Here is a 27,891-nt window from a genome sequence, read left to right as displayed (position 1 = left end):
AAGTAGCATTATAGCATACAATATTAAAATAATTCTTTTTAAGATTAGCATTAGACATTCCAAAACAGATCCCACCAAAGACTACCGAACAGTTACAGATTAAAAATTCATTAGAGCCTAATAAATCCACACTAAACCCTTTTACACAAACTCAGTACTTTCAAAGACCTATAAGGGAAGATAGGCTATGACCTGTCAGGGCCCTGGGAGCACCAACAGTCCCTGATTGTCCTCATCAGCATCATCTGGGACCTCCACCCAGCCACATGCTGTCTGCCCATTGGCCCAGGAACTGTATTGAAGACCAGGCTTTTGCTGGTGTTTCTTCTCTGAGCTACCTTGGTGGTGTGTTTGAGCTCAGCTTATACCTTGCTGATTGGGATTTGCCCTTGGACCTGCCTCTTTGCTTAGGCTTGTGTGTTGACCGCAAGGCCTCTTCTGTTCCGCTCTGCTTGCTTGAGTACTGCAACCTTTCCTGGTAAGGACATGGTCCCTGCTTGTATCCTGTTCCCTGTGGCTCCTGCTCACCTTCCTTTGCAGAGCAGCCCACTCTTGCAGCTTTCTGTTACTAATAATCATGAACATTGTCTAAAAGGAGCAATGCAGTAACTTTCTTTTTGTTAAACAAGCGTTCTAACGGATATAGAATAATATCAATGTAGGATAAATCATTATAGTGGCCTTTCTCTTACAGTTTGTTTTTGCTTCTCTGTAAACAAAAGAAGTAGTGTTAAGTGCACGTGAAGTTAGGCAAGACAAAGAGCAGTTGGGATGGAAAGAATTGAAAACTTGAATTATAAGTAGTTGCGTTGGTGTTGAAATTAATACAGCATAATTTTCTGAAGACTTGTGGTTAATAAATTTTTTTAATTCAGGTATATTGAAGCTGCAGCATGAACCTAGTGACAAATAGTGTCTTTAGAGTCCCGTAAGAACTTATCTCTGGCTGTAGCACTGCTGATTTGTCTTCATACATGTTCTCTCTCTTTCTCTCTTCTACCAAGCTCCTTATTTTCAAACAACTTTTGGGAAGTCAGTATCTTTGAGAATCTTTTTCCTGAGTAAAACATAGTTCAGACTTTTTAAATTATTACAATACTGTGGGCAGTGTAGAGATTGAGATGTGGTACGAGGGCTTTAGCATTGCGTTCCTTGTAGGCCAAGCTTTAGGAAGCTCATGAACTCTTGATTGTGAATTCTGAGAATTCAATTATAGTTAGAATTGTTGTTAATAAACTGTGACATATCACAGTAGGACTTAATATTTCTGTTTTTAGTTTTTGTCAGCCTTTCTGATTGCTTCATTCACATTTCTTTTGATCTATGTTATGCTTACAACACCTATATCACAGTGTGACACTGCAGAGAGACTCTACTGCACTTTCTGCAAGCCTCAGGAACTGAGCTTTTACAGTTACAGGAGCATAGTGAAGTTGCTAGTTGTGCTATTCTGATCTGACTTAGCAACACAGTTTCAACAATTTTTGACTATTAAAAATGTAGGGCGGGAAAGTTAAGCAACTGCTCTCTATAGGCACGCAGGCAAAGGCAGTGATGAAACTCATGTGAGCCTCTGACCCCAACTTCCTCATGGCATTGTGGGGAGGGAAAAAAAACTATGAGAAAAACCTTTAGGTAACCTTAATTTTGTTTATCTGATTAAACCATGTGTGGCAACTCAAATTGGGTTGACAGGCCCAATTTACCTATTTATCATTTATTAATGACAACAGGTATTAAATGTAATTTAAAACTTAACCGTTTAGAAACTGATGAAGTTTAGCTGAACCTTTCCAAGCTGTCTGTATCCTACTATATAGCTTGTAGAAAAGAAACACATAAAAACAATATATATGTTTTCTAGACAATGCCATATCACAGGAAGCTCAAAAGCACAAGACTAGATAAAATTCAGGATGCTGTTAGAATACTTTATATATTATGGCCACAGATATATTTTTAATATTTAGTTACTAATAAACTATTTTTGAGTTTGGTCTTTCTGATGGGTCTGCTTTCTAATGTTATTTAAACAAGACAGCAGCTAGTGATGCGAATGCATATACAAACATGAGCCAACTGTGGAAATCCCCACTTTAGATTATGTTAATAGTCTTTAGAAACAAGACTAGAAGGAAAAGATATTAAAAGGGAAAGAAAAAAAAAAACCAAAACCTTAGTTGCTTAACCATGATGAAACTCCACATGTGGTCTCAGTAGTGCTGAGCAAGATCTCTCTTGACCTACTGGCAACATTCTTCCTAATGCATCCCAGGATGCTTGTTGTCCTTGTGCCACAAAGGCACGTTGCTGGCTCACATTCAGCTGCTTATCTACCAAGGACCCCAAAATTCTCTTCTGCGGAGCTGCTTTTCAGCTGGTTGGCCCCCAGCATGTACTGGTTCTTGGGGTTATTCCTCCCAGGTGTGTAACTTGGCATTTCCCTTTGAACTTTGTGAGACTCCCGTTTGCTCATTCCTTCATGCTGTTTTGTTGTTTCTGAGTGGCAGTAAAACCATTGCCTATTAATCTGGAGAGTCACTAAATTTGGAGCTCACACCGCCAAATGTGTGCTGTTGTATTTTGCTTCAAGAGGAAAATATTTTCTGCAGACGTGCATACCATTGTGGAAATATACTTAATATATTGTGGAAATATACTTAATGCCAGCTGCTTCAATTATAAACCTGGGCCTACATCTGGCATCTACGTAATCTGGAAAGACCATGACTTTTCCCTAAACCTGCTGGTGTTAGGGGTCATCAGCTTCTCTTGCACAACTTCTAAATGTTTCCTTTGTAATGTTTTCCATGCAGTTGTCTGTTTTGCTACCTACTTTCCTGTACTACTGAAGCCAAGAGGAAGTGGGTGTATATGTCGCCTCAGGACATGGATAAGCCTTAGTGGTTTTCTGTCCCTCACAGTACAAAGGGGGAATTTGCAATAGGTCATTTCTTTTTGTTGCTGCTTCCTGGAAAGAACACAATAGAACAAAGTCCACCCCATACAGCCTGTTTTCACTCATGCCACACTGCTGTTTTCAGATTTAAAAAGCAAAAGGCAAAAAAGTACCTAAGATTATATTAGTAGAACAGTAGTTTACTCTTCAGTTAATTTGCCTATATTAAAATGGATAGTTCGATAATTGAGAAGCTAAAAAGTCAGAATATCAGTCCCAAGATTATGCTGCATTATTGCAACATTTTCTTAAACCATGTGACTATTAATTTCTTTATTTTTTGGCTCAATTGTCTTTGCTACAGATGAAACACTGGCTTCCAAAGAAAGCTAGCAAGATAGCTAAATAGGCAACACTTTACTGAGGACAGAGAGCATTTAGGTTCTCTAGCTTGTTTGGACACTGCTTACGTGTATCTCTTGCTGTGTGTCCCTGTTCTCTCATTGCTTTCACAGGAGAAATGACAGTGATCTCCATGGGGTAAGCAATTAAAAATTTACTGGAAGAAAGTGCTAGACAAAAGCCAGACTGCAATGTTTAGCCTCCTTTGAGAAGTTCATATGCAATGTTGCCATCTCAAACATTCAAAAATTCCACCTCTCAAACTAATATGTTTTCAATGAGATTACGTGTAATAAAAAACAACATCACATGTTCTTTTTAGTTGTCTTCCAAACTCTTGGGTCTGTAATGAATAGATTTTCAGAGGGTTTTGATTTGGCAGTCTCCAAATGAAAGCTGGAACTTGTACTTACCCTCTTGATTACTGCAAGATTTGTTAAAACTATTGTATTAATAATTTTTGACCAGGATTAAAGTTCCATAAATGTATAAATTTGTTTGGAATAAAAAGATCTGCTTAATTTTTTTTTTTACATGCTATCCCTTCACATCACTCATGTAATTCATGGATTTTAGCCCAGCTAAAATTTCTCAGGTTGACAAAGGCTTCTTTGATCCGCAAAGGGCAATGACACTTGTGGTTGGAAAGACTGTTGGGAAACGAAGGTAAATTCTCCTTTTTTAGATCCTCTGTGTTAGTTGGCTGCTTTCCACAGAAGAGTAGGAAGTACTCATCTCCAGCAGCGTTGGACTTAATTCCAGTTTAGTGTGTTAATGGCCAAATGAACTCAATAGAAAACAATCTTAGTGGAATACAGTTTTACCATAAGCAGAGCGTTTTCCTAGATGACTGAAAGTCCACGGACATTTACTATAGCGATTCAGAATTCTTTCTGTCACTAAATGCAAGTGGCCTACAAGCAGGCTTGATTATACCAACACTTAAAAGGAAGTCAGTAGCAATCTGTATCTTTCAGATGCCTTTAATGTACACGTTATTGCAACTTTGAAAAAAAAAAAAACCAAAAAATCTCAAACCAACCCAAACTAGCCCCACAATGGAAAAATGACATTTAGATTAGATTCTTTTTAAAAAATTCTTTGTTGATTATTTGTGCTCAATTGCATATTTTTGTATTTCAGAATTGTCAGGTTGTCGTGGTTTAGCCTCAGATGGCAACAAAGAACCACGTGCCGCTCGCACGTGCCTTCCTAACACAGGAAGGATCGTAAGAAAAGGCAAGACTCTTGGGTTGGGACAAAGGCAGTTTAACAGGACAGTAAAGGGAACAGGCAAACAACAACAACAACAACAACACGGACAGGGGAATATACAAACGCGATTACGGGACCGCCGCTCGCCGACCGGCCGGACCCGGGACGCCCCAGCCCGCTTTTAAGCAGCAACTTCCTGCCCCCTCCCCCGGCAGCTCAGGGTGGGCGTGGCTCACATGGCATGGAATACCAGGAAAAGTTAACCCTATCCCCACCGGAACCAGGACACAGGTAGAGAAAATGCAACACTTAGGATCAAGCCAATTAAAAAAACTTGCCCACTTTCCAGTGGAAAATCCCGGAGGCAGGCATTGCGTGGTAAAGATGTTAGTGCTGTGCTCTTCTATAGGATGGGCTTCTTTTGGGGATTTGGTCAACATGGCTGTACTTTCTCCTTGGAACAGGTATCTTTAGGGGAGCAAGGAGGGATTGCGTGTGATGTTCCTTTGCCTAGAAGAGCTTGAGTTTTGCTTGGTATGCGTAAAGGCTTTGAAAGCTTGCTTATATTCTCTTACATACCTATGCTATACGTTCACAGCAAGGTCATACAATCTAGGCCTCTGCCATTTCACCATTAGCTTACTGGAACTATTTATCTGCAGGGACATAATTGATGGACAACCTGGAGGTTTAGCATTTCTCCACCCTGTCTTAATACTGTTTAGTATATCATGCTCCAAAACAGATTGCAAATGCTTGGCATGTGGACTAGGGCACTTCTTACAAACCATTTAACAAGTTGAGGTGTGATACCTTAAGCTCTCTGCAGTCTAGGAGTTCTTCATCTTATTGTTCACATTACACGAATTGTGTGATACCTGTTTAAGATGCCACTATTTGAAACAGTTGGGTAAAGAATTAATAAATTTCTGTGTTACAATTTAATTAGCAGAGCTGCTTGGCACTGCTTATTTTACAGAAACTGCCTAAGGCCTGTAGCTGTGATAACTAGAAAGAGTATCTTGTTAATGACCAGGTGAATGTTACAACTATTTTCCAAAATAGCATCATATGGGTGTTTAAGGAAACCATTTTCTTAAAAAAAAAAAAAAAAAAAAAAAAAAAAGCACCTTAGTTCAACTGCAAATCCATGACGTGGTAACCATACTTTTGCATCTTGAAGTATCCCATTACAGTGGGCATGTATCGTGCCTGTTTGGAGCTCTGTCTCTAGAGCAAGATGATTATATCATTGGCTGCACTGATGCAATACAGATAACATTTGATAAAGGTGAAATACAGAGTATCTGAATCCCACAAATTCAAAGCCTAACAACATTTTAATATTCATTTGCAAGACCTCCTGAAATACATGAAGGGCCAAAGAAACCTTAGAACCTACTTCTTTGCCAAAAGTTATCCTGTACAGATGCTCAACTGGAATAACCAGATCGAGAAATGATGATGGGAACTCTTCTGAAATATGTAAGTGTAGTATTTACTGAACACGCATCAGAGGCTTTGGTATTTGGGTCATCTTACTGCTTCGATCTTCTGTGTCATTCTCTTATTGCTCATACTCGCTCTATTAATGTTTTGTCTTACACTGTGGACCTTTAATGCTGCTTCTTGTAAAGCTACTGTTTTGTTTTAAATTTGACTGTAACTGGGTTCGCCCTGTGTGACTATTATGAGGGGGAGACCTATAAACCACTCATGTCTTAAACTGTGTTATCCTTTAGGCATCACTACTATTCCCACTTCCAGGATGTTAAGAACATGTTTGTGTTCCCTATATACTTTCTTAGCTTGTGAGTGAGCCACAAAAACAATTTTGGCTTGAAAAAGCAAATGTTCTTCTTGCATTGTTATGGGCAGGCTTTAAAAGACCTTCTTTGGACACTTTGAAAAGCTTAAATATGGTGTTTTTTTCCTGTTTGTTCGTTGACGCTCAGGGGCTCAGAGTTTTGTTTGTCTTCTGAACAAAATAAAAACTGGTCTTTGGGTTTTTTGAGATCCATGGCTTTTCTGAAAGACTCAGGCTGTCACTTAGCATGAACAAATGTACATATGAGAAATAACGTGCAATCTCTGAAGTCTTCCTGCAGTTATAGTCAGACATTTTCTGCTACATGGAATTCCAATCCTGTTGTGATGGCTGGATTCACTCATTAAATAAGGAATCCTGCAGATGCTCATATAATGGTCATCTTAAGTGCTCTTCAGATTACCCTCCTGTTCATTGTTTCCATTGAATATGGCTGGAAGTTCAGTTGCTGGTATTTCTGTTAGGATCTCAGTCTTTCCCCATCCTTGATGATAGTACACAGTCTCTAGGCATCAAGCAGCTACTGCTTTTGGCAAGAGCTGTCTGTACTTCTCCAGCATCTATGTATTTAGGCATCTGTATGGCAATGAATGAATCCTTTGCATAGACGATTAGATAGATTCATTGTCTGTCTTGCTTGCTTTTATTTCTTGCTTGAAGGTTTTATCCCAAGTATTTTCCATAATTAAAAACAAACCAAACTTCAAAACCCAACAACTTACAGCCAAACTAACTTTAGTTTTCTTATTTTTGTCTAATTACTGCACAAGACAGCCTTTGTGTGAGCCTATACAGGTTTTTTCCTTGCCCGTTATTTATAAGCTTTCATATTATGTGAGAACTTTAAATTTCTCTGGGTAAATTATGTGTAGGTAAAATACTAACTGTTTTTTTAATTAACACGTTCAGTAATAGTGATGATTAATTAGTTCAGACCTGCACTGCAAATTGGCCTGTATGTTTCTGGTTTCTCCAGATATGGATTAAAATTAAGCTTCATAGTTTTATACTGAGTTTCTTTATAAGCTGAAAACAACAGTCAAAAGGAATAAACAAATGCAGGATTGTTCTAGTGCTTTGCTCCCCCAGCACATGATATTCTAAAAATACAGGAGTATCTAAGACTACTTTAAGTGTCAAAGAACCTCTGCAAAATTAAGTCCTTCAAACTGTCTACAAAGCTCCCCCTAAGAAGTTTCTTTAATTAGTTGAAAGGATTTTTATCAGTTGTGATTCTGCTGCAGTACAGTCTGAGCCTGACAGGCTAATACCTTAAACAGAGGAAAACATTTTTAATGTACTTTACAGAAGTGTAGACTACGGACACAAATGAGTGCGTTGTTGACAAATCAAAGCCAAGGGGAGGAGGATCCTGTGACCACAGCAATTTGACGTGCTTCTAGAGCCTTCTCCAGGACTATCACAGCCTGCCTGTTTTACCTTTGCCACTTCAGCTCCTTCATACTAATTTCACTTTTGGAGGGGTGTGCCGGGCAGAGAAAGCTGATGCTGGTCAGATAGCTATGGCTGTCAGGAAATAATGCATTGTACATGAAGGCATACTCCACGCTTCCTGCTTGTAGCGTGCTTCCTCTCAGGCCACAGAGCCCTAGCCACATGATTTTTAGATACAGGGGACTTTCCTGTGATCACAGGAGGATTAGGTAACTGCCCTACTGCTTGTTCTCTCCCTGTTGCGGGGTTAGGACTTGATCCAAAACCAACAGAAGTCTGTGGACAGAATCTCATTGACACTGGTTTTTAAAGTCGGACTCTATAAATACAGACAGTTTCCATGTAGTGGAAAGTCAATAAATGTGACCAACTGAAATGACTGCTTTCTCCTAAAGTCTCCACCCTGAACCCAGCAGTCCCATCAACCTGCAGTGTGAATGTATATGCTGGGGGCATAGCAGGAACACAATTAGGCCTTACAATTAGGCCAGAATATTTTTTTCACAAAATTAAAGATGTTCTGGACTTTTGGCATTTTCTAGCCCAGCCTCTGGCCCAAAGCAGGACCACCAGCAGTGCTGTATCAGGTCAGCCATGGCTTTGCCTGCAGACTCTAGAAAAGCTTAAAGGATGGAGATTCCGCAACCTGAGTGTCCCTTTCTAGTACTGTGTTACCCAACTGACGGGGGAAAAAAAAAATAAAAACTCTAGCATCTAGCTTGAAACTCTGAAGTAGAGAAATCTGCCTATGCCACTGGTTGGTACCTGTTACTATAGAGAAGAATTTGGCCCATTGAGCCATTGACCTCTACCCTCTGCATGTGACCATCCAGCGACTTCCTTATCCACCGAACAGTCCACCCATCAAATCCGTATCTCTCCAACTTAGAGAGAAGGATGTTGGAGGGGACTGTGTCAAAGGCCTTGCAGAAGCCCAGATAGATGATATCCATTGCTCTTCCTTTGTCCACTGATGTAGTCACTCCATTGTAGAAAGCCACTAGGTTGGTCAGGCAGGACTTGTCCTTAGTAAAGCCATGCTGGCTGTCTCGAATCACCTCCCTGTCCTCCCTGTGCTTTTGCATAGCTTCTAGGAGGCTCTGTTTCATGATCTTCCCAGGCACAGAAGTGAGGCTGATAGGTCAGTAGTTCCCGGGGTCCTCCTTTTTAAAAACGGGTGTAATGTTTCCCTTCTTCCAGTCACCAGGGTCTTCACCTGACTGCCGTGACTTTTCAAATATCATGGAGAGTGGCTTGGCAACTACATCAGCCAATTCCCTCAGGACTCTGGGATGTATATCATCAGGTCCCATGGACTTGTGTATGTTCAGGTTCCTCAGGTGATCATGAACCTTGCCTTCACTTACAGTGGGAGGGACTTTGTCACCCCAGGTCCCTGTCTTGCGGCCCTTCAGCTTGGGAGGTGTGAGGAGAGAGGTTGGCAGTGAAGACTTGAGGCAAAAAAGTTGTTGAGAATATCGGCCTTCTCCTCATCTGTTGTTATTAGTTTGACATTCTTGCTCATCAGGGTGGGCATGCTTTCTTTAACCTTCCTTTTCTGGTTGACATACCTGAGAAGCCCTTCTTGTTATTGTTGGCATCCCTCTTCATCAACAACCTGGATGAGGGGACAGAGTGTACCCACAGCAAATTTGCTGATGACACAAAACTGGGAGGAGTGGCTGATAAACCAGAAGGTTGTGCTGCCATTAAAGAGACCTGGACAGGCTGGAGAGCTGGGTGGAGAGGGACCTAATGGAGTTCAACAGTGGCAAGCATAGGGTCCTGCACCTAGGGAGGAATAACCCCATACACCAGTACAGGTTAGGGGTTGACTTGCTGGAAAGCAGCTGTGTGGAGAAGAACCTGAGAGTCCTGGTGGACAAACTGACCGTAAGCTAGCAATGTGTCCTTGTGGCCAAGAAGGCCAATGGGATCCTGGAGTGCATTAAAAAGAGTGTGGCCAGCAGGTCGAGGGAGGTCATCCTCCCCCTCTACTCTGCTCTAGTGAGGCCACATCTGGAGTACTGCCTCCAGTGCTAGGCTCCCCAGTTCAAGAAAGACAATGAACTACTGGAGAGAGTCCAGTGGAGGGCTACAAAGATGACCAGGGATCTGGAGCACCTCTCTTACGAGGAAAGGCTGAGAGACCTGTGGCTGTTTAGCCTGGAAAAGAGAAGACTGAGGGGGGATCTCATCAATGCTTATCAGTATCTAAAGGGTGGGTGTCAAGAGGATGGGGCCAGACTCTTTTCAGTGGTGCCCAGGGACAGGACAAGGGGAACGGACACAAACTGGAACATGGGAAGTTCCATCTGAATATAAGGAAAAACTTCCTTACTCTGAGGGTGCCACAGCACTAGAACAGGCTGCCCAGAGAGGGTGTGGAGTCTCCTTCTCTGGAGAGATTCAAAACCTGGCCGGATAAATTCCTGTGCAACCTGCTCTAGGTGAACCTCCTTTGGCAGGGGGGTTTACCTAGATGATCTCTAGACAAGCCTTCCAACCCCTACCATTCTGTGATTCTGATTCTGTAGCTTTTCTCAATTTGCTGACTGCATTTCTAGTGTAGCCCAGTATGCAATTTTCCCCACTTGCGTTGAGAGCGCACTGTTGTCTCATGATCAACTTAACTTCCACCATAAAGCCTACATCCTTTTCAGCAGGGCTACTTGAGAGACTATTGATCCTTACTTCTTTGCCATCTTAGGTTACCCCTATGCTTACTTACCCTCTAACCAGAAAACCGGCATTTTTTTCCTGTTTTAAGATCAACTCGACTTAAGAAGTTTAAGGGAATTTTGTACTTGTGCTATTGGTGTGGTCTACTGCAGAGATAAGCGTCAGCCGCACAATCTGCATGCGGTTCTACATGCTTCTGTGTCTGGGCTATATCCAATATGGTGTTTTTCACTGTTAGAGCTTTCCCTCTTGGCATTCCTCATTGTGTAAAAAGCACTTATCCAACCTCTTTTTCTGTAATCGCTCTCATTAATTACAGTTAACAAATCAGCCTGTGAAAACCCGTCTGCAGTCACTAAAGAGTTACAGCTTGTATATCTGACCAGGAAATTTTCAATGTTTGCAGGCAGCCAATAAAAGGAGAGATCAACAACGCAGCTGACTCATACAGGAAAGCTCGAGCTGTGTTTGAATGCAGTTCAAACCTGACTCGCATTTGGTATCTGCAGCAGTTTCACTCCATTGTTCCATAGTTTTTTATGCCCGTATTTCCACAGGTAAGTTGATTTTTGCTTCCAATTTCTTTTACTGAGACATCTGAATATTAACATAATGTAGAATTTCTCTCATGCTAAGGAAAACATCTTTGCTATGAATCACTTCTTTTTTAAATTACCTTTTAAATTAGAAATTTGAAATACATGGTTTTATAGCAGTCTCCCTCCTGCCTCTGCCTCCCCAACTAGGGGAAGATGACAAAGTTGTCCAAGATTTTTTTTGTGTCTTACTAAAAAATAAGATGAAACCCTTCATTGCGAAGATCAAAAGAAATTGGGTTTGTGGTTTGATAATGAGGTTTTTTAAAAGGGTCTAAGAGAGAAAGCATTCATAAGAGCAGAACTACTGAAAATGGCTTTGGTACCAAACTTGCAATCTAGGGAGTAGAGACAGACTTCATTATTTGTAATTCCATGATAGTCCCATATTCCATAATTAATCTCTCCAACTATTTTAGGAATCCGGGTAGCATCCTGGATAGATAAAAGATCTCTCATTTTGGGGTTAAACTCTTTTGGAGATTATCAGCAAATCACTCTAAGTCTAGGTGTGGAAACAGATGTACAAACTCGGAGACAGCGACAGTGGTGCTTGGCATGTCACGGTTTGTAACAGAGGAAGACTGAAATGGTTTTTTAGAAAATCTCCTTGTTAAATTAGGTTTTGCAAATACAAAATAGGAGCTGATGGCTAGTTTTTATTTTTATCTCAGCAGCCAGTTAGCAAGAGTTTAAAAAAACCACAACCTGTTACAGCTTTACTTGATTCAGTTTTAAACAGAAAGAGATATTTTCAGAAATGGTTTAATTTTTATATTCATTGTTAGATTTTGTTTGTACTATGTTTGGAGATGAGTAAATTGTTTTGGCTATTTAAATGATTATTTTTTGTAGTATATAATAAAAATGAGACATAATTTTGTTCCTGCCAGCCTTCAGATTACCTCCTTTATATTTAGGATTTGTTGATCTGTGTGATCTGTCTTTGCAATTTTGAAGAGTAAATGGCTTATTTGGAAATTTATCTTCATTCAGAGCAATCTTCTCAAATTTTGTTAAACTCTTGTCATCCTCACACCACGTTGGATTTATTCTTTACGGAAACTCTAAGTGAGGTTCCGAAGGCAGCTATTGCTTTCAAACCACAATAATCTAACAAAAGCAAAAAATAAAAAAAAATCAAATAACATTGAAGCCGATCTGGTTAATCAGCTGATGAATTTTTATTTGCGTTTTGATTGTGGTTAGATGCGAAACTGAGCCTAGTACCCCTCTGTTATTGTGAACGTGCCTGCATGGCACAGCTTAGATACTAAGATTAACCAAAAATAAGCTGGTCATAAACTAGAAGCAGTTCAGCCATGAGCATAGGCTAATTCACCTTCAGATTTTAGTTTCTATTTTACTCATGGAGAACAAGTGATGTGCTCAAAGTCAGAAGACTTTCAGGCTTTCTGCATCCCAGGAGCTCTTTTTGTAGAGCCCATTTTCTAGAAGGACACAATTCTCACTGAACAGTCCTTACTGATTACTTCAAATTTTTGGCCTGTTACTTCAGTTCCCTTGTGTTTTCTTCTCTAGCCCCAGCCTACTGGACTCTGAAAGGGAGTATTCCAGTTTGAGTTCTTCTGACTCACTGACCACTGATCTTGCAGTAATCCTCACCAATGGTTTTATCCCATCTGTTTTCTTTGCTTTCTCATTTTCCTCATTCACTACCAACTTTTGGTTATTCGTTAGTCTAATGGAGCTTCACAGATGTAATAAAAAAACGTTACTCATGTAGTAATACAGTGATGCTTTGCAGAGGTTCTCTCTCATCCATGTGCATTGCCATGCAATGTGTCTGAAACAGTCAGGTGATCCTAGAGACTTACAGTATAAACAGAGTACTGGCCAAATTAGTGGCTGCTATGAAGACACGGCTCCATTTAGCAGAGTTCTGCCAGCTTACACCAGCAAGAAATTTGCCTTTTACCTTGTTTACCTTGCTTTTGCATTGATATGTGATGTTGTATTAAAGAAGAGATGCAAGAATGATGCAGAACAGACTTGCATGAGTTATTGCCTTTTTTGCATGAGAAGCAGGGAAACTGTATTTCTGCCTAGCATGTAACTGTAAGATATTAGTTTGTTGTCTACATAGTTCAGTATCACCTTAAAAATCACATTTTGTATTATAAATAATGGCCCCACATTTCAAAGTCATCAGATGGAAATAATAATGAGCAATTAATTAGCACCTTGCAGCCTCAGATGGCAAGTTATTGTCCAGACACTCCTTTGCAATTAGTGAGTTTTTCCTATCTTTATAAGGAAAGTCTGACACAGAGTGGTAAATGGAAGCCTGTTGGATTAGGGTAATAGTTATTTGGGAAGTAAAGGGTGGTGCAACTTCACTGTGCTTTGGTCGTAGTGACAAAAAGTAGTCCTTAAATCTTTTTTTCTTTTCTGCCATTTTTTCCTTCAAGCCAGCCATCAAGAAATGGCCAAATCATTACCTGTAGTAGCCCAGGAAGATTTGGAAAGTTTCACCTTGACCAGGACAAGCTCAGGTTTTGCACTCAAAGCTTTTCACAGTTCTTGGAACGCTCAGATCTCGGTGAAGCTGCTGACCAGCCAGGACATTACAGAAAGGTAAGTGTCTTATTTGACCAACTAACCAAGCAGATGGGCGGCACCGACCTGCAGCAACAGAATGAATTATGATATCCTCAGGATCATCTGATCCCTAAACACATCCCCATTCCTAGAAATTCCAACTAGCCAAGAGGCAATTATACTGAGAAACAAGCTCCAAGGTTTTTACAAATTTTTATAAAAGTAGAGCTTAATCCTGAAGTCATTAATTATCTCTACAAACCCTGATCAGTAATCCTCATGCTATAGTATTACATTGTTTTGGAGGTCCCTGAAGAGATCTCAGTTGAATTTAATCTAAAACAGCGTGTACAGGTGAGACAGCAGAGAAATGGGAGGAGGGAGGGATAATGGTCAGGGTTACAGGGCAGTGAGATGTGTACATGTCCTAATTATAAAAAGAAATGAGCAGTAACTGATGGGCGTCAGCCTACTGACCACAAAATTCCAGTGTGTGACAAAAACAGTTTCCAAGAATAACCACAAACTACTGTGGTCTGATGAAGCAAGACCAAAGCATTTAAGGGAATGCACTGACCTGACTGTTTATCAGAAAAGGAGTATCTGATGTGTATCTACGGACTAGCTACTCTTTTTAGCGGAGAACACTGCCATTTAGGTGGCTTTTGTTAAAAGTAAAATACAAGTGTCCTACTCAAATAAATAGTATTTAATTTGTTCCATTATAAAGGCAGGGGAGGCAAAAATAGTATTTCATAGAAATATTTTTAAGTTGACACTTTAAATTGTTAGTGACACTTTAAGAACCAAATGCTGCCAGATTTTGGGAACTGTTAAAAATTTTCAGGTGTTTTTTTTTTGTGCTGGGGAGGAGGATTGTTTGGGTTTAGACAACAGAAGTCCAGCAATTTTGTCATCTGAACAAATGCTATTTGTTTGGTAGCTTGTTTAAAGAAAAAAAAAAAGTTTTCTTAACATCAAATAAGTCCCAAAACAAAATAGTTAAAGTTACAGAAACCAACATTTTACTTTGTTTTGAATTTAACGGGCTATCCTGATTTGCCATCCTTTCATTCAAACTTGCTCCCTAAAACTAAAGCCATTGCTTTGCTTTTCTCTCTCTTTCTGTCATTCTTATCTCTTGTTTACACTACGCAGCGTTTAGGAAAGCTGTGAGAATGAACTGTGTTTTACTGCAAAATGTTTAACCATGTGCTGATGATAAATATTTATATTTGTGGAAATAAGTGTTAAAACAGGTGGGGCTGTGAATTGCTTCCCGTCATTAGTTTACAGGCTTATGAATCAACACAGTAAGTATGAGAAACTGAAACTGAAGCCTCAATGTAAAGACCGGTTAGAATAATGAGAATGAGCTCCAGGCCTGTTGAAATCAACTGAATTTTGAATTAATTTCAATGAATTTTCAGCTCAAAAGTACCATAGAGTAGAGAGAAACAGATCTTTAAAATCAAACATAAAATTAACAAAAACTGAACCTGTAGTAGAAGTTCAGTTATTTCCATGAAAATGCACAATCTAATTGATAGTTCACTGTTTCCTGTGCATGAAGAAGTAACTATGTGAAGTCCTTGGACAACAAAACTTTATTTTTCTGATGATGATCAAAGCAAAGCTTTGTTATTCTCTGTAAATAAACTCTGTTTGAATTCAGGTCTACAATTCAACAGCAGTTGAGCTTGAATCGAATTTGGCAAAGTCACTAGAGTGGAACTGCTTACGTAAAATCCGAATTTGGCTTCACTTTATATAATGCTATGACATGCTATAACGTGTATCATTTATATAACATGGTCCCATTAGATAAGCAAGGAAGCTCATAATTTCCTTGTAAATGTGGATCTCACTAATAGCAAAAGGATACAATACAAGTTCTCGGGGACAATAGGGGAAAAAAGTTGATTTTTTTTTTTTTCTTAATCTAGCATTCCATATAATTCAGTTTTCTCCTCCCTTTGCACTTAAATCCTGCTCTTGTGTTCATATTACAGATTCCAGAGGTCTTTCATGTTATATTAAAAAAATACACTGCATAAGGGATTGCTTCATTTTCTTAGGATTGTTTGGAAGATGATATAATCTTGGTTTTATTGGTAGGATTATATTAGCTTGTTTTCAACCATACGGTTATTTCTCATTTCCATATCCTACACTATTTCATCTCTAGCTGAAATTCCCTTCAGTCTAATCTACCTCTAACCCTTGCTATTTTTTTTTTTTACAGGGAGTGGAAGTTGCTACTTCAGGATATAGCAAATATCAGACGCTGTGAGTCTGAACGTCTCCTGCCTTCTCTTGGGATTTACCAGTACCATGGACTTGTGGGGATAGTGACTGAATGGATGAACAATGGATCCCTCCACTCACTCATCCATGAGGTACATAAGTCATCCTTTATGTGACAAAATTAATTACAAGGTCAGCCAAAAGAGAGCAATCAGCATGCAAATTACAGACAGTAGTCACAGTCAATCTGTTCTTTGGCTTCTGTATTGTAATTCTGTCTATTGTCAAATGAAAATGCAAATAGTAACAATTTCACACTTCCAAAACCCATATTTTGTGTTATTTAGCATCAGCTGTACCCAGAACTTCCCTTACTCATAAGGATCCTGTCAGATGTGGTTGAAGGCCTGCATTACCTTCACAGCCTCCAGCCTGCTCTCTGCCACTGCAGCCTGAAACCTTCCAATGTGCTTTTGGATACACAGTTCAGAGCCAAGGTGGGAGCCCATTAATGTAAAATCCAGTGATTGTCCTATTGTTGCGTATATTTATGCTAATAGTCAACATTTAATACCAAGACTTGAGGTATTGTTACTAAAACTTGCTTTTTTTCTCACATCTCTGTAGATATCAGATTATGGTCTAATCAACTGGAGGAAACAGCAACTGAGGTCAGACCTGCAAAACTGCAATCTGAGAAACTGCCAGGATTTAGTGTACCTCCCTCCTGAAATACTTGAAGGAGGCCTTCCTTCCCAGGAAGGTGATATTTACAGGTGAATGGGATTTCTAAAGGGCAGGCTATACCTAGTCCTTGCTACATTCTACAATGTTGACGAAATACTTATTTTCAAAGACACTACAGTAAAAAAGCCAGATCTACATAATGCAGTAGGATATGAGGCTCCTACTGAGCCAATTACTGCATGAGGCCAATTACTGCAGTGAATTCAATTTGAAATTCACCATATTTGGTGAATAATATACCAAGGTTAAGAATTGTTCTCAAAGTTCGTCATATAAATATTTATAGAATGGACCTAAATGTTTTAAAAGTGTAACATAGCTGCCAAAACTTTTTCCTATACATTTAGAAACCTAATAACTACAATTCGCATAGTTTCTAAGGGTGAACTGTTGTTGGCTTTAGTTTCAGGAAGAACTATTGATGCCTAGATGAGGCCCAGGTTAAAATAAGACCTTTCTCTCAATAGCATCCCATTAAGGTCCTATGGAATCTCTGCTGGAATAACATACCAAGCCTCTCAAACACTCATACTTTTTAACTTAGGTGATTTATACAAAAGAGGAGGATTACCTATTGCCACATTTCCCTTTTGGCCGTGTTACATGCTTCATAGTTGCAGCAATAAATGAGACAACCTCAAATTGCAGCTATTGTCGGGATGGACATTTATCTTTACAACTGGCAGACACAGCCTGGGGACTAAAATTCTAAATACTTTAAGCATGACCACTCTTCTCTCAGAGCTTTTATGGAGGCAACAAATTTAAACTCCTGCTTTTTGTCAGAGGCAGGCTTTAAGGCGAGTCAAATAACACATACTCTCGAGACATATAAACGATGTGACTAATCTGATGTTGTTCACAAACACAAGATTTTTGCACAGGAAGAGGGGCAGCTTACTTTCAGGTGGCATAATTCAACTTCCAGTGTGTCATTCTTAGATAATTTTAGAGGCTCAGTTGTGACTCAGTGCGTGTCCAGGCAGTCTCCAACAGAGAAAACAAAATTGTGTGTCACAGGAGATATTACTTAAGTACATATAAGTTACACGTACGTCCACATTACATTGATACTTTCCTAGAGGGTATTTAAGTACAAGCACTTTCCTATCTTATGTGTAAGTAAGGCAGAAGAGGGTGTTCTTTTAAACATTGTAATTCAGCACTACAACAAGATATATGAGTAAGCAGCTATGTTTATCCTAGAGCTGCTTCTTCCCCTTTTGGTTGCTTTGCTTCTGACTCATCCAGAGCCTGCTTTCTCTCTTCCTTGCCTCGGATTTTGCAGACTGAGCTTTTTATCAAAAACCTGTATTTTATACTATCTGAGTAGATCTATAGTATCACTGGAGTACTTCCTAGGATGTTAGAAAAGCAAAAAAGTATTTGAAGATCCATCAAAATTTGCTGAAGAAAATAGACATGCAGTGGGTCAGAATCAAGTTTTTGGTAGGTTAATTGATGTGCTTGTCAGCACCTGCTAAAAAGTCCAGCTCTTTCAGTTGCTATTTAAATTACTTGAAAAAAAACCTCCAAAAATTATAAAGAAAAGAGAACAGAAGGCTCTGAAATTCACAAGAGCAAATGGACATAAGGTGGTAACCTGAAATATAATTGTAATTGATCCTATGCTTTTAAAAAAATATTAATTTTAATTCTAACTGATTTATTGTTTTATAAGAACAGCTCAGTTGAAAACTGAAACTTAAAAATGCAGGAAAAAGGACATCATCAAACTAGGAGAGACTTGGATCGAATTTGTCTTGAAAAACTGCTTTCTCTTAAAACAATAGACTTGCTCTTGGAAACAAGAATGCAGATAGAGATCACACACTAATGAACAGTCTTTTGCTGTTTGTTCTCTCTTCTTTTTTTTCCTCCTTCTTTTTCCCAGTTTTGGAATACTGTGTTGGGAGAGCCTAAGCAGACGGAAACCTTTTGAAGGTATTTATCTCCATGGTTCATGTCAGACTTTGTGTTGCCCTAATCTTTTTCACGGATTCCCTTATTGTAGGGAAATTATCGTGCAAACAGCACTGTCTTTTCAGATGTCCCATTGCCTTATATGACTGTTACAGCACATAGCTCCATGTTGTGGAATGTAAAGATTAGGATCCCTCAACAAATCCTCAGTGTTTCCAAAGAACCTGATCTGCCTGCAAAGGAAAGGTGTAGCTCCTTACCCGCTTGTATCTCTCTGCTTGCTGAAGTGCTCTGTTATTGAGTTGGGTTTTCTGTTTAGCTTTAGTGGGAAAGAATACCACTTTATATTTGACAGTTGTAATTTTAAAATCGGAGAACACTTTAGTGACAAGCAGCTAACTGGATGAGCAGAATGCTCATTTTTAAAGTTGCCATGAATTTCAAAGCCTCATGCTGAGGCCAGTTCATCCTGAATTCTCTCAAGTAAGCAGGGAATCTTACTTTCTTAGATGAGAGCAGTTTTAAAGAACATAGTTTGCAAAGCATTGTATAGTAATTGTCACAGTCTAGGAATGATCCCTGTTTCATGGAGATCAGTGTGAAAGGCTTCTTTGCTATGGGCTCTATTCTGTGTGGCAAAATGGAAGGACTCCTGTATTTTACATGTTGAGGATCTCTTAGAAATACTGTATCTAGTACCTTAATGTTCCTACACCTTATGGCTGCCATCTGGTGGCTGCCCATTGTAGATGTTTCTTTTTTTTTTGTACAGTAGGAGTGATAGTCTTATAATGCAAGTGTAAGGCTTTATATAAAACTGGGTGCTTAAAATATTCCCATAAAAATTACATGTATACCTGAGGTATCTGTGAATGTAGTTTACAATGCATGTATACATAGCCATTTGTGACATTTGGACAGGGTTCTTTATTCTGATATGTCCTGTTGCAATAAGTAGCTATGGTTATTGTTAAAGGTTAGCACATCTATTTACAAGACTGTTAATTTTTTTTTTTTGCTTTTGAAAGCACTCTTTGTTTTAAAATACACAAAATAACATGCTGAATATCATTTTATGAGAGTTATGAGGTATTTAATTTTTTTTCAGTGACATTTTCCTATAAATTGCAGGTCAGACAACGCTGCTGGAAGGTTTGACAGGAATCTGCAGCAGTTTGCGGCCTGGCATTTCAGAAAAGTTTATACCAAGCAATTTGCCCAAGAGGAACAGACTGTTACACCTTATCGCTCTGTGCTGGCATCAAGAACCAGATTACAGACCACATACTGCAGGTAACATTCAGGATCTGCTTTCTTTGCAGGATTCGTAATGGAAATACTCTTGCTGGGAATGTCACTCTAGCACTCTAAATCAATGAATCTTCAGATCATCAGAGTACTGTAGATGTTTTTTTCTAACTGAAGCTTCCTACCAGAGGTGGCGTACTTGTCTCCACTATTGTGTTTGGTACAAAGTAAAAGTGAATACAAATAAAGGAAGAGATATTGTCAGCTATATATACTATTTCAACAACTATCAACCTGTCTTGATTCCAATGCATAATCAGTTCCCTTTTGAAGTTGTGTGATCATTGTTTACTTTAATGTAAATGTTACGTTTATCTTCTGTTTCTAAAAAGATAGCCAGGAAATATTAAAATTGTGATATTTGAGGACTTAGGAGCAAATTTTCAAAGCTGAAATACACAAGTGCTGAGGAAGCAATTTGCATATAGCTTTATCGTGATAGATTTATAGTGTAGTGTGTAAACCTTTTGCAAGTAAGTCAGCTACATTTGTATGAACACTTAAGAAAATGTGATTTCAATCTGACTGCAACCCCTCTTTAAAATCCATTCAAAAAGGAAGCCAAGAGGAGGTATAAGGTGGGAGTTGTATTAAACTAATTTCATGTAGTTTATCTAGCTACTCAACTTAATAGTAAAGTTAGTTGCAATACATTGAAGCCTAAACATATATACACTTTCATATGCAATATGCTGTTCAAAATACTTTATTCCTCCTCCAGAATGTGTAGACCTTCTAAATGGAATTTTGACTAGTATAAACAAGGAGGCAATTTCCACTGCAATCTACAATCTGATGGATGCAAAGGTTAGTGCAAAATTAATTTTTGTTCTCCTACAAGGACATTACCTGATTCTTTCAATTGCAATCTTTGTGGTCCAGAACCAGGAAATGTTTTATCTTCATTGTTTTATTGGACATGCCACAGACCTGGAGAGTACCCTTTGGCACTTCAGGTTCATTCAGGAATTATAGAAAATAAATATGGTGAGGTTCTTAAGAAACCATGTCAATTGCTCCCTGCAATTATAAAAATACCATAGCTTCTCTCTAGTCACCAGCTGTAGTCAGACTGGTAAGCGAGAACAAATATCAGCCTCAAGTAGGTCAGATTAGGGCTAGAACCAAGGCCAATTTTTGTGGTATGTGCTGGTAGGAAGATATTTATTCCAAAACCTGGACAGCATTAGTAACTGCTGCAGCAATACTAGTATCAGCGCTTTTTTTTGTACGCTTCACCGTTTCTAAATTTATGTGTTTCAGGCACAAGACACTGCTTGTCCTAGGCTCTAAGAGGGTTCTCTGATACCACAGGAATGGATGGGGAATGGCCAACAGCTGAGGGATACAGCTAATTCCATATATGTCTACATTGCCATGGGAAATCTGGCACAAATCTGACGGACACAAATATAGCATATCCTATCTAGTTAACTTAGATAGTCACAGTGGGAAATTAGTGACACATGCCTCAGCCTTTGAACAAGTATTCTGACTCCCTCTGGATTTACACAACCCATGCTGTGTTGTCGGTTTCACTGCTGGGCTTATGTTAATGCATGCTGGATTATTTCTACATGTTGCAATCACATTCTGTGATTAAAAAACAGACTTGATCAGTGTTTTACTAGATGGCATAAACGATTTATAGTCCAAGTCATTTTTAATACTCCTGAAGTTTATTTAGGATTGTACAGACAAATACTCCATAATGTAATGTTTTATTCTCCCTTGAGCAAGGTTTTATTTTTCTATTTGCTAAATTAGCAAAGACACTAGTTATTGTTCAAACAACTGAACCAATAAAGTGTCCAAAATTACTGTGAAAATGCAACTGGAGATTCCCAAAAATGGATTCCTAAGTGCTGAAGTATATAAATTAAAAAAAAAAATAAAATAGTTGAATAAATCTGCTGCAGATGTACAACATAGAAAAAAGTTACAAGTATTGACACATCCTTATTGCAGACAGTTTGGCATACTAAACACAGGACAGCCCTGCTGTGTGGAAACTTAAAGGAAAACATGTTATAGCTAGCCCAATATCTCTCTCAATACAGGGCTATTCTCATCTTCCCCTGTGTGATTCAAAACTGGATTTTAAAATAAATCTGAAACAGCAGAAACAGTAATAGGGTAGAGTTGTGTCAGATTCTATGCCTACTTACATGTGTTACGATGCAAAATTGCTCTGTGCCATTCAATATATCAGCGTACCTAGGAGTTTAATATATATTGTCAGTATAACTTGTCAATGTCAGTATAAATTCTTGCTCCTGACAACTAAACTGAACAAAACATACATATATTTACTAGAGTTACTGCACTTTTTTTTCCAGGAGACAGCACTTAATGCATGCAAAGGTTCAGAAACATACACATTGCAGACAGGCACGTGCAATTCAGAGGTGAGTACATGGCATGCATTTAAGAGTCTTATAAGAATACTTCATAAGCTGCTTGTTTCTCCTGCCAGCCCTGACAATGCGTAATAAAAAGACTGCAGGGCAAAACGTCACTAACAATAACTCCATCCAGTTAACCAACAAAACTACTGCTTTACCTTCTTCCAAGCAGCTGACTCTGATGTTGCTCCTGCAAAAACAACCTCCCCTACTCAAGAGTAGCTTTGAACCTATCTTTAAAGAGGTCCTAATGAAATGGCAAAAATCTAACCTTTTTTTGTAGTGTTTTCAAAATGATGTCTGGAAAAAGTTCTAGGCTAAATTCTAGCATTTGCAACCAATTTCTTTAGAGCAAGGCCAACTGCTTTGTGATAACTCCAAAAGGCAGTGAACTCCCATTTTCAAAGTGATTTTGGCACTTGTGGCAGGCCTGTCAATATTGAAAGCCAGAGACAGAACTGAAGCTCACATGCCTCGATCAGAGCCAGCTTTAAACAGCTCAAGTTCTAGTGACACCATGGCTGCAGAAGCAACCCAGGACTGCAGTAAACCCTAGGAGAGTTATCCTATAGATCTGTGCTGCCACAGTGCCGCAAGGTAACTAGCTAAAGTTGAATTAAGTATGTCTGTAGGCTCAACAGCTGTATACCTATCCTGTACTGCACTGTGGTACTAATGCCTTACATTCCAAGAGAAAACTGCTTAGAAAAAGTTTAGAAACAAGTTTCCAAGAAGATAATTCTTCTCTGTTTTGATCTTTTTCAGGTCATCTGTCCACCAAAAACCAACCACATAACCAGCAAGAAAATTCCTATTGTAGTGCCAAGCTTGTCTACTGTTCTACTTGATAGCAGTGCAAATAATGCAGGAAGAGAAAATATTCTTGAGATGGGTCTGTCAAATACTATCCCACAGAATATAACAACAAAGCAAGGTCTCTACCAGCTCCAGCTAATCTAAAAAAAAGGATAAATGTTACCCGTTGTTCCATATCTACGTTATTTTCCAAGTAAAATTATCCCTTCTCAGAGTACAGCTGTGCCCTCTACTGGTACCATCTGAAGTGAGTTCACTGCAGAAAACCAGAGATGCCACAATATATCTTTTGATTAAGATTAAAAATCCTCTTCAGGTTAAAAAAAATACTTTTTTTTTTATAGAACCTTGAGCTGTTCTACAGCTCCCTTTCTCTTGTACATCAGATATTCCCTGTTGCTTTTGACAGAACACATCCTTCCTGGGAACCACTATGGCAGTTTCTATTGCCATGTACCACCAAGGAAAACTATATTTTTTTTTTGTTATCTGCCAATAAAAAAAAGATATGTTTTTCAAATATGTGTCTCCACATGTCCTGTGTCTCCAAGAACATGTGAATGATTCCTGGTAATCACCATTCCTACATAAATAACTTCCTTTGGCTTTCCGATGTGGATTTGTCCTGTCAAAGTGTTTAAGTTTGTGTCAAGAGTGATATATTTCCTTAAAAGCTTTTTCTGTACTCCGCATGCCTTTGGATACAAAAGTTGAGCCATAGGAAATCAATTCACTTATAGCAACATCTGCATTTCCACACATTTTAGTTCTGAGCATTGGCTGTCAGACTTACAGACAGAATAGACTGTTCTGTAACTTCAGAAACAAATTCCTTCAGACAGTTTGAAAAAGTCAGATGTGTGTAGTAATGTATGCCAAAATCTTCCTAGGAATAATGATGTACTGACAGGGGCCTAAAGAATGGGTAGTAAGTAAATGCTCCTAAGTCTTTTTTACTTCAGTTGCAGTCTACTTCAGTAGCTGACATATATATGTTCTGTTGTCATTCAATTCAGGGGTCTCATCTTACTCATCTTAAACTTTTTCTAGATCACCCAGGTTCTGACAGCAGAAAATCAAATTCCTTTTGCAAGATTCCGTTATCTGGTTCAACTGCAGGCAAAGAAAGCAGTCAGCGTAAGGATCCACCACTGGCTCTTAAGCACAGACCACAAACTATGCATCTTGAACAAGCAGTGAAAGGTAAGACCCCATTTCCAGTTTGAGGAGGCAATATTCTCTTTGGCCAGATCTTGGTGAATAAATTGTTTCAAGTTTGGAGGACACAGGTCTCTCTAAATTTCATGCGCATTTCCAGCTATTTAGTGTAATAACTCCTCCAAACTTGATACAAATGTCTCATGAGTTTACTTGAGTTACAGTTACTCCTGTGTTCTCAGAAGTTCAGCCACTGGCCACTGACAACGTTGGCTTGTTCTTTTCCAGGCTCATATTTAGGCTGAGAACAGTTCTGAAAAGACTATAATAAAAATACAGAAAATATAGCACACATTGAATGTGAAAGACATTAATTAAGTCTGGAAATTATTTTTTTTTTAATTTTAAGCTGCGTATTTTATATCTCTACAGAAATAGTTATTGACTACGGAAACAGGTGACTAGGAGGAGGAGGGACCATTCATTTCCTTACTTCCATGGTCTCAGCTCGTCCTACTGAGCAGAGGCAGAAAAGGCCAGCTTCTGATTTGCGAAGCCTGCCTCTGCCTGTAGGTGAAGCTTTGTGAGCTTTTTTTTTTTCTTTGCTAGCTTTTTGGAAGCTGGCCTATGATAGTTCTCAGATCTAGCTGGCCATCCTTTTCCACTTCAATTTACTTCTGAGGGATGATGTAATACCTGGATAAATCAACAGACTAGTTCATGCAGAAAATGTTCATCACAGAACTCTACTGGCAACAACCAGAAAGCAGAATGGCAGAGGCGTGTTCTCCAAAATGACAATGGCTTTCGGTTATTAATTTTCTCTTGGTGTATGGTATTTACTGTACACTAAAAACCCCAGTGTCAGTACTAAGTAGTCTAATCAGTTTCTGAAAAGAGACAGAACCATTGATCGTTTTGCCAAGAGTATTACTTTTGTTACTAGTTTGGCTTTGACATACATTCAAGTTCCCAGTTTCACAGTACACGTTTCAAACTCACAGTTTCAGGGTAGTATTCTGAAGTACCACTTCCACTTTCTACAGGACAAAGTTTTCTCATCTATGTTGAGCCATGCTGCTTTGCATAAAGTTTGATACAGACGCTTGATGAAAGCATGAGACCTGAATATCTCTTCCCCTTACACAATCTGAGCATTTAATAATCTTTAGAAACACTTATTTTCTGTAATCTGCTCTTCATGAGTTTTGAAGAAAAGATGAAAGTACATTGGACTAGTTTTGAACAAAGAATGCAAATAAACAAACTCTTCCTAGTCTTTACGGAGTTAATGTTTCTGGTATTGGTGCTATCACTTGCCAACAACTTCTGGAAGAAAAGAGCACTTAATTTATCTCATTTTGTTTCCTTTTCACTCAAGATCCTTGCTGCAAAGGAAACTGCTGTCAAATACTAGCCTGCCAGAGACAGACCATACTCAGCTGCATGACAGAAGGACGCCTCAACCACATCCTCGATGTCCTTCGCTCACAGCAAACGTTATCCCGAATGGATTATGAAACAATTACCTCTTATCCTACAGTGACTGGCCGTGCTCGGGCTTTGTTGGACACTTGCCTTTGCCTTGGAGAGAGGGCAGCACGGGTTGTAGTGACTGTACTTTCAGTGACCAAATGTAGTCCTCTGGCACAAGGCAGCCATTGCCCAGACTGTCCTTCTAAGGTAAACAGGCCGTTTTTGTGACTTATTTTTTTGCCGTTTGTTACTTGCATCAGAGCACTGGTAATTTGCAATGGCAATGATTCCCATTAATTCCTCAAACCCTACTGACTGAAGTCAGTCCTTCCTACAGCCCACGATTTTAGCCCTCTAGTGGAAAAAACTGGCTGGATTAAAAGGTCAAGACAACCACTGCCTGCAGAAATTACCAAGACTGGCGTAACAAATTCTAACTTGGACCTCAGAGATGGGAGGAGTGCAATGTGTGTGCCAGAGCAAATATAGTTCAAGTCAGATGACACCTTATTTTCTTATTTTTTAGAAGAGAGGAAAATGGATCGTGACTTTTTGGAGGTCACACTATGGAAGAACGGCTGTTACTAAGTCCTTCGAAATAAGGATAGCAAACAACAGGGTACTGGATGAGGAGAAAAAAATTACTGCCTTCCATTAAGTTCATATCTGAGCCAGCTGTTAGAGTGAAGGGCTTAAGAGAGTCAAGAAATATTTCTTCAACAGGGCCATAAGAAAGACTTGGAAAATCTATATTATGCATATAAATGATTTTATTTTCACTCACAAATGGTCATATGCTCTGAAAAAGGGGCACTAATAGCAGCACTTTGGAGAGATGGGGCTTAAACTATGGAAGCTAAATGGAAAAATGTTATTACCTTACATCCGTGTAGTTCTCTGTCTGCAGTTCAAATGTAAAATTAAAACAGGAAGAAGAGGTGCCAAGCTGATAATTTTGAAATGGTGGTTCTGTTGAACTGTGAAGGAAAGTAGTAAGATTAATTTAATTATAATGAAAATGAGGTTATATAAGATGCTGGTTTTCTGAAGGCACAGTGGGATTCCTTCAAGCTTCATGGCACTGGATTAACGTGAGAATTGGTTATACAATCTACAAGTATTTCAAATGCAAAACCACATTACTCTGTTTCCCTGTGTTGCATCTATTCTCTTTGTAGTTTCAACCTGCTTATTGAATTCAGTAGTTTGTCGGGTTGCAATTTTAAATACAGCAATGATATGTTTTCTAGGCACATTTAAGAGATAAGACATTTGTTACATCACATACTACAATGCTGCTGGAACCATCAACAGATAGATATATTTTTTTTCACAAAAATTCATTAAACTTTAGGATTGCCTTGAGATAATATATTGTTACAATTAAAAGCAATGTCTATCAGAATGTGTTGGAAATAGTTTTGCCTATAAAGGAGCTAAACACCTACTTCGCTGTTGAATTTTTTTCCAATCTATACTTCAAATGGGAACTTTCAACATTCTCTGCTAAAAAAGGATGTCTTGCTTGTGAGGAAAAGAACTGCTGTCATGGTGTTTTGCCTGATTAGAAGGCATAAAATAATCGGAGTAAACCAGATAATCATTCACCTGTGGGAAATATTTACAGACTTTTAAGAGAGAAACTGGTAATATTGTTGAAACTTAATTATCAGCTTTCAAAAATTATTCCATTCAGTTGTTCTGCTGGACACTTCATACTTTTGTGAAAGATGTGCCAGCTGGCAGGCTGTGTTGATTTTTTTTTTTTTTTGTCATTATGTTTTTGACATAGAAAGTGTTTTGGCTCTTTTCTTGAAACAGCTGCATACTTGAGAGTATCACTTGATGCCAGACCTAAGCCCAGTCTTAACTGTTAATTGCAGAACTGGCATCAAACCAGTCTGAGCACAAGTTACCTGTTTTCCAGACAGATTTTTGTTCTACTCATATTTAGCTTTACAATTTAAGTATTTGTAATAGATTGTGACCTTAGAGTTAGATCTATTACTATCATGCCTACCCAAATTTTTTAAAAGATAACTCATGAAAACCGTTTATAACCAATTACAAAACAAAGGTAAATTTGCTACTTCATGTTCAAAACAGCCTGAATAGAACTCTAAATATGTTATTTAATAATAATAATAATAAACTCTATCCACAATCAGATTT

General features: G+C 38.7%; 1 protein-coding gene and 1 long non-coding RNA gene across 8 annotated transcripts in view; one reads left to right on the top strand and one right to left on the bottom strand.

Moving 5' to 3' along the window:
• LOC141741960 (uncharacterized) overlaps window positions 1–27,891 on the bottom strand; it is a 46,242-nt gene that overhangs the window by 5,731 nt on the left and 12,620 nt on the right. For 2 of the 4 annotated variants that reach the window (XR_012586548.1, XR_012586550.1), the window contains exons 3-4: window positions 26,598–26,696; window positions 22,033–22,081 (exon numbers count right to left, since the gene is read on the bottom strand). This is a non-coding gene — a long non-coding RNA (uncharacterized LOC141741960). The remainder of the gene's footprint in view (window positions 1–22,032; window positions 22,082–26,597; window positions 26,697–27,891) is intronic. The other 2 variants (XR_012586547.1, XR_012586549.1) reach the window with 1 other exon arrangement.
• Window positions 347–27,166, top strand: LOC141741955 (receptor-interacting serine/threonine-protein kinase 2-like). 4 transcript variants are annotated; one of them, XM_074583206.1, is made up of 13 exons: window positions 347–478; window positions 10,888–11,038; window positions 13,510–13,675; window positions 15,885–16,038; window positions 16,234–16,383; window positions 16,514–16,662; window positions 18,528–18,577; window positions 19,688–19,849; window positions 20,586–20,671; window positions 22,204–22,272; window positions 23,035–23,161; window positions 24,136–24,288; window positions 25,625–27,166. In XM_074583206.1, exons 2-13 carry the CDS (start codon window positions 10,954–10,956, stop codon window positions 25,945–25,947), a joined length of 1,674 nt encoding a protein of 557 aa, XP_074439307.1. In that variant the 5' UTR covers window positions 347–478; window positions 10,888–10,953; the 3' UTR covers window positions 25,948–27,166. The 4 variants fall into 4 exon arrangements, with proteins under 4 accessions (XP_074439307.1, XP_074439305.1, XP_074439306.1 ...); XM_074583204.1 differs by having other exon boundaries at window positions 23,035–23,203; XM_074583205.1 differs by lacking the exon at window positions 347–478 and adding an exon at window positions 5,888–6,001 and having other exon boundaries at window positions 23,035–23,203.

Source organism: Larus michahellis, chromosome 4 (assembly GCF_964199755.1).
Source record: "Larus michahellis chromosome 4, bLarMic1.1, whole genome shotgun sequence".
NCBI classification, from domain to species: domain Eukaryota; kingdom Metazoa; phylum Chordata; class Aves; order Charadriiformes; family Laridae; genus Larus; species Larus michahellis.
Note: the sequence above shows the minus strand (reverse complement) of the source record. Positions and strands in the feature narration are given on the sequence as shown.

Bases quoted from the DNA above. Each gene is read 5' to 3' on its own strand.
- LOC141741955 (XM_074583204.1), top strand. From the start codon at position 10,954: ATGCAGTTCAAACCTGACTCGCATTTGGTATCTGCAGCAGTTTCACTC. The intron at 19,850-20,585 runs GTAACATTCAGG...TTCCTCCTCCAG, and splicing joins TTACAGACCACATACTGCAG to AATGTGTAGACCTTCTAAAT. The intron at 20,672-22,203 runs GTTAGTGCAAAA...TTTTTTTTCCAG, and splicing joins ACAATCTGATGGATGCAAAG to GAGACAGCACTTAATGCATG.